Source organism: Topomyia yanbarensis, chromosome 2 (genome assembly GCF_030247195.1).
Source record: "Topomyia yanbarensis strain Yona2022 chromosome 2, ASM3024719v1, whole genome shotgun sequence".
NCBI classification, from domain to species: Eukaryota; Metazoa; Arthropoda; class Insecta; order Diptera; family Culicidae; genus Topomyia; species Topomyia yanbarensis.
In genome coordinates this window covers 36411966-36424961 of record NC_080671.1, presented here as the reverse complement: position 1 = coordinate 36424961, position 12996 = coordinate 36411966, and the positions used below count along the sequence as shown (strand labels likewise).

Sequence of the window (12996 nt, the reverse complement as noted above, 5' to 3'; positions counted from 1 at the left end):
GAGTCAGCGGCATAGTCAGAAATTCGGTTTGGTAGGGATTTGATGAAAATCTAACTTACTGTCCAAATGGAAACCGCCATCTTTGAAGTTTTAAAATTATGGAGAATCAGTTTTTCAAAAAATTGTAACAGAGTTCCTGGTTTTAGCAATTTTGTTGAGACTTTCATTTTAAACAACTTTATTGTAGGCATGAATACTATGTATATGGAGTATATCGAGATATAAAATGATATTTACGAAGTGTTCCTTAATCTAGTTTTTTTTTTTCTAAAATAACTTTCTATTGTGAGCTTCACAAACTCAAGCTTTGGATAAAATGTAAATTTTATCGTTTATAAACAATAGAAGATATTTATCATAAACAGTAAAATCATAATAATTTGATTTAAAATTATTATGTCTTCAACAAAGTGGTTTATAATAGCACTCCCCAAAAATTTCCTGAAGACATTAAGTCTGGAACTAAATTTGTTTGAAGATTAAATTCGCCATAAATACTTTTTGAAGGATATAAATCTAAAATTATTTTATCAAATGATGTGCTGTTTTACGTTTGTAAAATTCATCAAAGATAGTAAACCTGCGAAATTGGCGGAACGGAAAACGCCATTTTTCATAAAATCCCCTACTTTCGGAAGGTGGTTTTCTCGTCATTAATTCTATAACGTTTTCATCTTAGCTCGGCGCCTTCCCAAAATAAAAACATTTTCAGCAAATGTTGGAAGTTATGCATTTTTTTCGGTGGGCAGTTCTAAGTTTCATAGACATTAAAGCAATTCCAGTTTCGCTTATTATTACAGTATACCTCTTCAAAACTGAACTCAATATGATAGGAAATTATGATTACGATTATGATTGATTTCAGAACTCTTGAATGAGTTTCTATTGGAATGTTTTTAGGTGTGTATTTGATATTGATGTTATTAGACAACTGTACTGTGAGATCAAGACTAATAGATCAGTTACAGATCAGGATAGCATTTCCACAATTTTTCAAAGGTCCTCATGATGTTTCATACAATAGGTCATCAATATACTGATCAGATAATTGTCATTGTAATATTGAATTAAATCAGTCCGCATCAATAAATTTTTAACTTCAATCCAATATTTTTTTTTTGGTGAGGGTTAAACCCCAAAGCATCCTCTTGGCTACACCGCTGCTTGGAGTTATTCATTTCGATCCGATGGTTATAAGTCAGAAGATTCGTGCAAATGATAATTTTTGCACACATGGGTGATCAAGTTCCATCTAGACAACTTGGAATTGTTCGGTAGTTATTCTAGCGGTTGTAGATGGAGAAATGAAATACGAAATTCGTTTTATCGAAATAATATTTGGCTCATTTAAATGGATTATTACTATATTGACCAATAAATAGGCGACAAAGAGTAATCCACAAACAACAAGCCATAACTTTTAAAGTATTCGAAATATGTATTTGATGTCTTCAGTAAAGTTATTCGCAAAAGTAAGAACTACAAATTTTCTGAAGGCATTATTTCAATACAATCACTTCCAAGAAAATTTATGAAAATATCTCACTCTTAGGGGGATTAAGCAGTAAAATCACAATACCAAAAGAAAGGCATATTATATGCTTTAAATTCTCCGAAGATACTATACACCTAAAATTATCCGTTTTGACGTTAATAATACATTGAATGTTTTTGGTCTTATTTCTGGCTATTGGAAATGATAAAAATCTTTCGTGTGCATTTAATGTTAAATATCTCTGTTAATAATACTCCGATTTCAACAATCTATAGTTCGTTCGAAAGGTATTTATATAAACTATCTAAAAATATATAAATTGTCTACTAACGTCGTCAATTTCGGCAGCAAATTTCAAAAAACCGCGAAAAATGCGATTTTTGCACCTTCCAATATTCATATCTTGGAAACTAAACATCAGAATCCAAAACAAATTGATAGCGTTCTGTCTGGGTGATAGGTCTTTCATTTAAAATTGGTTTGGATAAGATCGGTTCAGTCATTGCTGAGAAACACGAATGAGAGTTTGTCCGTTACACACACACACACACACACACACACACACACAGAAATTGTCCCAAATCGTCGAGCTGAGTCGATTGGTATATAAGACTCGGCCCTCCGGGCTTCGGAAAAAATCTTGAAAGTTTGAGCGAATTCAATACATTTCTATTATAAGAAATGTAAAAATATTTCCAAAAAGTTAATAAAGTGCCATGAGTTCTGGAACAATCACCCTTTTACGTTACGAAAACTAGACCATGAACAAAAATCATGTATTTTATAATAATGTTCATTTCCCCTTCAGTAACGGCTATATAACGCTTTTATTAATGGAGATATCTGCTTTTGCTTTGTGAACTTCAGTCACGCTTTCCACCATTTCATTTTCAAATTGATTTTCTGTACATGAACTAGCTCACAACTATATGAACATTATTCATAAAACCAAAGGTTGAATCGTGATTTTATTCATAGATTTAGGAAAATTATTCAGAGTCCGACTATACGACGTGAACTGATTTACGATTTATTACATCTTTATCATGATTTGGTTTTCGTGGTTGTGAATTGGTTCATAAAATCGAAGCATATTTCCTCGTGAATCATTTCACAAAACTCGAAATATTATTCAAGAATCCTTTCAATCACTGTGAACTATTTCATGATTCACAATTCACAATTCTGTATTCGTAAAATAGTTCACAAAATCAAATATTATTCATGTATCCGTGAATTGATTCATGAATCCTAGTATATTTGTCCCAGCTTACCATTCGTACTCGTGAAATGGTTCATCAAATCATGAAATTATTTTCATGTTTTTATGAACAAGCTCCTGATTCCTAGTATAATGCTCAAACCTGATCATCCGTGCACGTGAAATAGTTTACATAATCATAAAATATTCATGGATCCGTGAAATGGTCCATGTTTCCTAGTAGATGATTCACGATCTGTCTTGAGTGCTTGGGATATTGAGGAAGATAGGGATATCTAATTATTTTCAATTTCATGCAACTCTGACATGGTCATGAAATTTTCACATGAACTAATTCACAAAATTTAGGTTTTTCATGAAATATCATATAGTTTTGTCCAGCTTCTGACAACTAGTAATAGATGTGAGCAGCAAATATAAGAAAACTATTAGAACCTCGAACATCGTTATTCATTTGATAAGGGTCAATGTGGTGTCCGAACATAAAACAAAAAGAGCGCTGAGCATCAAAAATACATTATAGAGCTGTGTTCATGATATAGTTCACAAAATAAGATACCGCTAATCAGTAACACTTTTAGGGTCCTGTTCATATTGTCACGTTACTCCGAGTAAAACATCCGATAGTAAGTTAACATGAACATGAGTCGCCTTACTCCATATGTGAAATTCGAAAGCGAACCCAAGAATCACACCAATAATCAAATATCACGATAACGTGCATATAAATTACAAAAGTTGTGACTAAGATCCTGCATTCACGAACATAATTCACACTACTCGGGACCAAAACATCAAAAATCGTGACTAAGATACTGAAATCGTGAACACGAATACCTCTACTTGTGACAAAAATATCACGATAATCTAAAGAGAAATTATAGCAATCGTGACAAAGGTCATGAAATCATAGATCACACTAATAAAAACCGACATTAACCTCATGAAAAAATATCACAATAACGTGACATCATGGACATCGTTTAAATGGTTCTTTTACTTGATCTACTTAACCCTGCGGAAGTCGCGCAAATGGCTCACTGAACAAGCACCCTTTGATGCCCTAAGACGATTTCGCTATATTTTCAAAGCAGCATGCACTCAGTGCACTAGCGCGACTGCCGAAAGGTTAATACAAACCAGTGTATTCCCAAAATATGAACAAGAATCATAATAAAAACTAAACATGTCCAAGGAACAACCACATTAACGCAACCGAATATTGGAATATATCGCCATCATGGCGTCGCCATGTATATTTTGATGGTGAAATAGTTTTTTGAAAACATAAATAGTTTAATGGTTACGAGGCATATTATCCATAACTGCAGGAACTTTGTAGCGATTTTCGAAAATCGTGCAGTTCAGGAGATTGTGACTTTTTGTTCATAAATTTATGAACGGATTTTTATTCGTGTACCACTTACGGTTACTAATAATTCTTCCTAATTCGGACTCGGCCATACGATGACTGGTTCTTCAGACCAGTTCATTAAACTTTGTACTATTACCCATCATCCGGGTACTTCGAATCATTACCAAATGTATTTTTAATTTCCAGGTTACTTGATCTTTGGTCGTCAGTTTCTAGTCTCCTTGAACGTCCGCCCCTCTCGTACCTTCCTTAATTGCACACAACCAGCGAGTGCGGGGTCTGCCGCGATCGACGACCTCTTCGAGGTTATCTGCTGAGTGTAACTTTAGTTGGTCTATCTTCAACCATTCGCACTACATGTCCAGCCCACTGTAGTCTGGCACGTGTTATCAGCCTTCCAATGTCATCAGATTTTTCCCATATATTTTATATCTTATCATTTCCTATTTGAGATATCGAACAATCTCAATGTAAATTTGTACAAAATGACGAGAATAGACCGGATTAAGGTATGAGTTTATCTTAACCAATACCAAATTGTTACTCATTAATTCTTTAGCTCCTCAAGTAACATGAGACAACATACAAAATCCTAGATGCGATCATTTTTAGTTTATAAAAACCAGCATTCTAACCAAATGTTCCATCTTTTCCAGCGACACTCTAATCTACAATGTGGCCTATATCAAATACTTCATCCCGTTGGTCGTGATAGCGATTCTCATCACGGCTGCCATCATCACGATGATAGTGCTGCGCAACAAGAGAAAAGACTACCACGTGGGCAAGCTGGGTAACGTCGGCCGAGCGTCACGCACAACCGATTACATTGATTATAACCTGGTCGTTCTTTTCCCTACAGAGACGAAGGAAAATTGCGTCTACTTTATGCCCCAGCCACCGGATGCAGCAAAGGACGATGAGGACAGTGTTTTTAGTGTGTAGATTTTGTTTCTACGTTGAAAGAAGCATGGTATTTTACCTAGCAGAATGTCATCAATTTGTAAATAATATACTGTATGATACGCTGTATTTTAATCGTAAATGAGACGAACTGTGTTTAATTTATTTTGTATAACAAACTGCGAATTGAATAAATATAAAAAATAATAGCGAGTATCGCTATCGAGAACAGTTTCGATGGGTTAAAGTGGAAAAGATTTTTTTTGCTAATTAATCATAGTTTCGGTGGGAAAGGAGATTTCTTTTTTCAGGTACGTGCATGTCCAATAAGAAGTCAGCATTATAACTAAAGCAATTGATGATGCCAACAGACCAATTATCAGATGTGATCGATTAAAAATTGAGAAGAAATCAAATTTAGCGCTGGAGTGCACATTGACTTCTTTAGGACCTTCCAGTTCTTCTAATTCAGCTTCGTTCGTAAATTCCTCAACTGATTCATCTGGCTGACAAGATCCTACCCCATCCATAAACATGCGAATGAAGCCTTGGCGACATTCACACTCGTCAGGGGCAATGCAGTCTCCATTTCTACAGCCCTTACAAACAGGCAAACATTCCCCGCTCTCATCTGAATACTCGAACCCTTCCTCACAATTATTACTGAATCTGCTTTGAACCACCCCCACCACCTCACCAATATCCTCCACCACAAGCTCATTTTCCTTCATCTCACTGCAGACATTATTAGAACTTAGCTCCCACCCCTCCTCGCAAACACATTTTCCATCAACACAAATGCCATCGATACATCTAGGCAAACAAGCTTTCCGACACACTCCATCCCATTCCTCCTCGTATCCAGCCAAACATCGACAGGTATTTGGTGCTACGCACTCTCCATTAACGCAGGGTTCCAGACAATTCGGATGACAGGAACCGAATCCGTCATCAATGTAGCCTGCAAAACACTCACACAGGTTTGGTCCAACACACATTCCATTTGTACAGGGGATCTCACACACTGGCTCGCAATAGACTACATCTTGTTCATCAACGGCTTTTCGATAACCGGTATCACATTCGCAGATATTATTTCCCAGACAGGTCCCTTGACTACAGTCCACGTAGTTTTCATCGCAGTGGAAATATTCGCTTGCCTCGCTACGAGGAAGCTCTGGTGTGCACTGTGGTGGAGTGGTAGTCGAAGGACATGGTAACTGATGACAGGGTGCTTGTGTAGGGCATTCACATGCTGGTACCGTCGGACACACAGCTTCGGGACATGGACGAATTGAAGTTGCTGAAGGTTCGTTTATCGATACTATCGTAGAATAGTTGCCCACTGGGCATGGAGATACACTGGAACAATTACAATTTGATGCTGGTAACTGGCACTCAAGAACCGATGTCACCGGAACTGGTAGACATGTTTGTATCCCATTATCCATGTAATTGGTGAAGAAGCCCTCGTTGCATCGGCAAAAATTGTGACCGCCACAAATTCCATTGGCACAGTCTACAACATGGGGATCACAATGAGGTACGCATATGTGGTTCACAGCAGGAACAAAACCATCGTGACAAAGACAAACATTTGGTTCTATGCAGTCTCCGTGTTCACATTGAGGGTCACAAATTGGTTCGCATACTTCCAAGAGCCCATTGAATCTGTAGCCTTCATCGCATTCACACCTTCCAGGAGCGACGCAATTTCCATTAGCACAGTTTGACACACAAAGAGGTAAACACTCGATAACTCCCGTAGGATCTTTTTTATAATGATATCCATCCAAGCATTGACATTGATTGTTCCCCAGACAAACTCCATTAGAACAATTAACCACTGTCGCATCACAAACCGGTTCGCAAACACCATCTATGCCGGTAGCAAAACCTTCTCTACAAACGCACATATTCGGTGCAATGCAGACTCCATTGATGCAACTGTCATTACAATCCGGTTCACAGATGTAGTCATACTTTGTCGACTGCCTGTACCCCTCCGAGCAAACACATGAACCATTCCCCACGCAGACACCATTCACACAAACTCTGTCGCAAGGTTTCGGCTCACAAACCATTTTGCCGTCCCGAATCGCTAATGCGTAGCCTTCGTCACACTCGCAGATGTTCGGCTGAGCACAACGACCATTGCTACAGTCCACCCAGCTTTCGTCACAAATCGGCTCGCAGACACTGTTGCTGTTATCAGCGAACCGATAACCCGAAATGCACTGGCACACATTCGGTTTGATGCAATAAGCGTTAATACACTTGTTCTTGCAGTAAGGCGTACAGACTGATTTTTTCGAGTTGATAGCTAAAATGGAATTAGTTATGGCTAACGAGTTTACTAAACGTTGATCTATCTTACCACTGATAGTCGCGAAATAGCCAGGAAGGCATTCGCAACGCTCCGGTCCAACACATTTGCCATTAGAACATCCATTCGTACATTTGGCTTCGCATACGTTTTGACTGTTATCCACCTTCATGTAACCTACAAAAAAATCAAGCACTTGACTAGCCGAAAAAGAAGTAGAACAAAACAATTCACCTTTGTTACACTCGCAAACGTCAGGTGCAACGCACTTCCCATGAACGCAAGGTTTACTACACTTGGGTACACATTTGAAGCCATCTTTCCGATCTAGTAGGTATCCTTCGTTGCACGTACAATGATGTGGCCCAGTACACACTGCATTCTCGCAAGGCCTTGGACAGACTGGTTCGCAGTATCCACTCTGTTGGTTCAATGCGTATCCCACCTTACACTGACAAACTCCCGGAGCGGAACAGTATCCATTAGGGCATCCAGCGGGGCAATATGGTTCGCACGTGTCGTAGACTCCTTTCCGGTACAAATCGTCACATACACAAACTCCCGGAGCAACACAATTCCCATTCATGCATCCAGCTTCGCACAGCGGTACGCAGCCTGTCTCAGAATCAATGTAGCCTTCGTTGCACTGACAAACCTCCGGGCCGATACAACTTCCGTTGGTACAGTTGACACGTTCGCATTGTGGGACACATTGATTCAAATTGTTGAGCTGATAACCTTCCTCGCACAAGCAGGTTTCTGGAGCAACACAATTTTGGCATGATCCACTACAGACGGGCTGGCATGTGAATTGTTCTGTTGCCGATAGGGTATAACCTGAAGTAAGAGAAAATATATTTTGTCTGTAATATCAGGAGAGTTTATTTTAGTGTGGGTGAACAACATGGATGAATAGCGCGCCGAAATAGTCCCGCAAATCTAGGATCAGAGTTTGGATTTATGAAAAACGAATCATATTTTGGACAATTCTTAGCAGAATTTATAAAATTAACAATAACAGTATGCTTCCAGTCTTCGTTCGGGACTGTTCGGCGCTTAATTTGAAGTCGAAGTACGATAAATTTCCAATTCGTGTAGCCATAATTTGTGCGAAAATTCCAAGACAAACTTTTTAATAAGGTGTATATTCTGCAATACAAGTTAAACTCGATTACCCGGGGCTTCGATTATCCGGAAGAAATGATTAAATTACTTATATACTACAAAAAAAAGTAAATAAGTAAGCTGAGGGTCGTCTATTTTTTGGCTCATTTATTTTCAAGTGCAAACTCCCTATTGAAGCTATCACAATCAACAATCAAATTCAAAATCTCCCTCAATAATTCACTTCCAAATTGGTGAGAGTTTCATGCAAAAATGCTCACGCCTCTATTTCAAAGCATACACATACAGTGCAAAGTATAGGCAGGAATATGGTAAAAATGTTCAGGATGTTTTCGTACGCAAAACCAAGTCAGTACCCACAAGGAGAGATATTCATATCATTATTGGAATTGAAAATCAATGGAAAAGTATTGAGCGGCTTAGCTGCAGTATGCATCGTATGAGCAAATACAAATACATATTTGTATTTGGTATGAGCAACTGTGAATAGAGCATAGTAGAGCATGATTTGAGATCTTCATCAAAATCAAATAAACCTGTCATCTTTTAATAGCTTTGGTGATAACTATAAATAAATAAACCAATAAAAATTTAAGGTATTCTATCAAACACCTTAAGATATGCTATCTTTTATAACTATTCTAAACGCATACGTTTATAAATAAGTAAAAAGAGCTATGAATGGATTATTTTTTCAACGATGGTATTCAGATTGGACTGAAATTTATAAAATTACATCATTTTTTATTCACCCGATTTCGATAAATTGGAACTACCCTATCTAACTCGTTACTAAGGACTACCCAAAGAAATCAAAATGTTTCTGTTCACTTACGAAGTATCTGTTTTGAGAAGTTAATAAAATTCACTTTCGCGAAATTTAAAAAAAAAACTTTTAGAGTCACCCTAGGATGTCTAATTTTCATTTCAGCGTCCTAATTTAATCAAAATCGAGTTCAGCGTACCAAAATTACCCTTAGATGATATTTTCAGACATTTTAAACTACTTTTGAGGTTTTGTCCAGCTTTTGTATGGAGTGGATCCACTGTGCAATGTCGTACCGAATAGTCAGGTGATAACTACGCATGTAGTCTTCGTAAACTCTCTATCTCATGTTGTTACCAGCGAAGAACCACCTAAGGTTACGGAGATGATGGGTTACCAGCCGCCTCAGCGAGAAGTACTGCTGGCACCTTCTTTACATAGCATTCATCTTTGCTTGAGCTACCCAAGAATTAAACTCACATCCAGTGATGGCCCGGTCTCTTATCAGAATCTTTTTAACCCTTTCTTGACCAACTTTTTCCACCGGTTCCAAAACTATATTTCCTTAGAACTGTTCGCATCATGAAACACGAAAAACCTGTTTTAATAGAGATAAGGAAAGCTAGAGTTGTCGAGGACGATGCATGGAAGTGTGTTGAACAAATCTGGGTTGCTATTAAGCTCGGTAATCGAACCGTTTTCCTGTGAGCAGTTTATTTCCCTCCGAATCGCATTCGGGACAATATGTTGATCGAAGCTCACATCCAGTCGATTTCGCATGCAATGGCAAATATGTCTTCAATCGACGAGATCGTTATATTGGGCGACTTCAACCTACCGCAAGCGGTATCAATCTCATCGACAACTACAGCCGAGCCACACTTTTTCAAATGAACGACGTGATTAACGAAAACGGCCGCAGTTGGGATCTTTGCTTTGTTAGTGCCCAGAACGTTGCTCAAAATATCTCTTTCGCACCAGTTCCATTGGTAAAAACTGTACCACATCACAAACCTCTTGTTGTCTCGCTGAACCAAGAACGGCCTCGTGTAGTCGAAAATGTCCCTGATCCAGTTTTCTAAGACTATCGTAATGCAGACCACCGCAGCACCGCTGTTTTTCTATGTGAGCTTAACTGGGATCACTTACTCGATAGCAATGATGTTGATCAAGCAGCCCAGACCTTCACTCATATTATGACGTATGCCATCGATAGATTAGTCCCGAAGAAAGTAAACCGGAATGAGGAAAAAGATGGGTGGGTAATGTCTGCGACATAACCGGAGAGATGTAGAATACATAAGGAACACGTTCTTCAAATATGTTGATACTCATTGGAATTTTCGGACAAAAGGTGATTTGGGCGAGGAATATTTCAAATTATTCTTTACAAAAATGATGGTGGTCCTGAAAAGGACCGGTTTTGTTGGCGTTGTTGGCCTTGGTGAGGGAGATGGCTAACGATGAAATTAATTGTTAGCATGAGGAAGTCGCGTAGTACTGGCCAATGGAAGAACAGATAATAATTGATTCCTGAAAATCAATTTTTCTTTATTCATGTAAATTATACATACTTACAAATCTAACAGAAGATTCCTGATCATATTTCTGAATCATTAGTGCGAACATTGTGTAATTTGGTTAAGTACAATGAAAGTTACAAACTTTCCAAACTCGACCTTCTGTTCATTCAGAAATATTGAAATGGGGTGTCGTGGTCACAATAAAAAAAGATGGGTGGGTAATGTCTGTCACATAACCGGAGCGTCGTGATTTCAATTCGAGACGTTAATTTAAATCTAATAATATTCAACAGAATCACGTTTGAATGGGAAATTTTCAAATAATTCTCTATGGTAATAATGGTGGTTCTGAAAAGAACCTTTGGTATCGGCGTTGGTGTTGATGGTGATGCGCTGGATCGTTGGATATTTTTGGCATGATAGTTACGTGCCTGGCGAACTGTTTTGTAGCCTCGAACAAAACGACAAGACTGGCTTCTTCGGGTACCATTACGGCTGAACTTTATAAGCTTAGCTCGACTTTGAAATCCTGCACAATCTCACGAATCAGACACTGGTAGGGCCATTTTGTTTGCTACTAGCACGGAGCTGCACAAAAAATCATTTAATGCAGTTAGTTCACGGGGGCTGCCAAAAAGCTTGAATAGAAGCATGCGACTTCAACGTTTCTCTTAAACACATGCAACAACACATTCGTTTTGGTAATACTGATAATAACAGTAGAAAGGAATGGAAAAGCAGTGCACGAAACGAGCGAGAGGATAATTTAAATTTTTGTTCCGTGTGCAAGCTACTTCTTTCCACCCAACGTATTATGTTGCTTGTTGAAAATTTGCTACACACCTTAAAATAAAAGTTTCAGTTTAACTCTCACTAGAACACAATTGATTGGTCCTGAAAAGAACCGTTGCTTTTATTGTAATTTACGCCCACTCCCACAAACCGACCAAGTAGGCATCAGTGGCTTCATTACGGCTGAGTTTTGTAAGCGTAGCTCGACTTTGAAGTAATACACAACCTTACGAACCAGACGCTGGAATGTTAGCCAGCGGATTAGTTGCTCCGTTGCCCTTTAGTTGGGGCGAAATACTAGCATGGCGACAGTTCCTGATCGGTAGTTGGTTGCGATGGGCCACCAGTAGCTGGGGCACTTTTGCGGACCGTCATCATCGCCAACTGCTTTCCTCCGGTGGACTGGCTGCTTGCTAGTGCTTGAACGAATACGAATGATGAGAAAAACCGACCGACCAATATTCATATATGAAAACACAAGAAAGCACTACTATCGCTCTCCCGCTCGTTTTCGTGCCATTCCTGTACCTTTCCTTTCCGTTCGGCTACCAATACTAGCATAACCAAAACGAATATTCTGTCTTTCCATCGCCTTCAATCTAGTGGCCAGTGCTAGCAAACTTGCATGTTCAGTTTTTCAATAACAACATTCCAACAATATTTTCAAAGAATGTTGCAGATTTGAAAAGAAGGAAGGAGAAGATTTTCACAAATTTAAATTCTTTTGTTTTATTTGTTAGCGCTGATAAAGGCTATTTAGTTTGCTACTAGCAAGGAGCTGCACAAACAAATCGATTTATGCAGTTAATCAACGGAGGCTGCCAAAAAGTTCGAATAAAAGCATGCGACTAGTGTACTTTGCATGTTCTATATTTTATCAATACTAGAGAGGATCAATAAAATAATTCAAATTGTTATAGCGACATGCAATTGTGGCAACACTGGCCATGAGATGGTGGGGGAACACGCACATTCGTTTTAGTTATGATGGTAGTAGCAGCAGAAAAGAATGGAAAAGCAGTGCACGAAAACGAGCGAGAGAAGATAATTTAAATTCTCTTTCTTTCTTTCCACACATCGTATTTCTTATATTGCTTTCTGAAAATTATTTGTTATACACCATAAAATGTAAATTTCAGTTGAACTCTTATTAGAACACAATTAATTGGTCCTGTAAAGAACCGTTTATTGTTTTATTGCGGGAGCATAATTCAGACGCACTCCCCGCGGACACGGTGAGCTAGAAAGCACTATTTTGCATTCTCGAACAAACCGACCAAGTAGGCATCGTTGGCTTCTCGGGGCATCATTACGACTGAGCTTTGTAAGCGTAGCTCGACTTTGCAGTCCTGCACTATCTCACGACCCACACGCTGGAACGATAGCCTACTCTGTTGCCCTTTAGTTGGGGCGAAATTCTTGCAGGGCGACAGTTCCTGATCGGGTTGCGATGAGTCACCAGTAGCTGG

At 38.6% G+C, this 12996-nt stretch overlaps 1 protein-coding gene across 1 annotated transcript in view; it reads left to right on the top strand.

Moving 5' to 3' along the window:
- Positions 1 to 12996, top strand: part of LOC131679432 (fibrillin-1-like) — a 96315-nt gene that overhangs the window by 51821 nt on the left and 31498 nt on the right. Inside the window, exon 6 of the mRNA XM_058960162.1 lies at positions 4749 to 5033. Within this exon, the coding sequence (XP_058816145.1) occupies positions 4749 to 5033 (285 nt within the window). The remainder of the gene's footprint in view (positions 1 to 4748; positions 5034 to 12996) is intronic.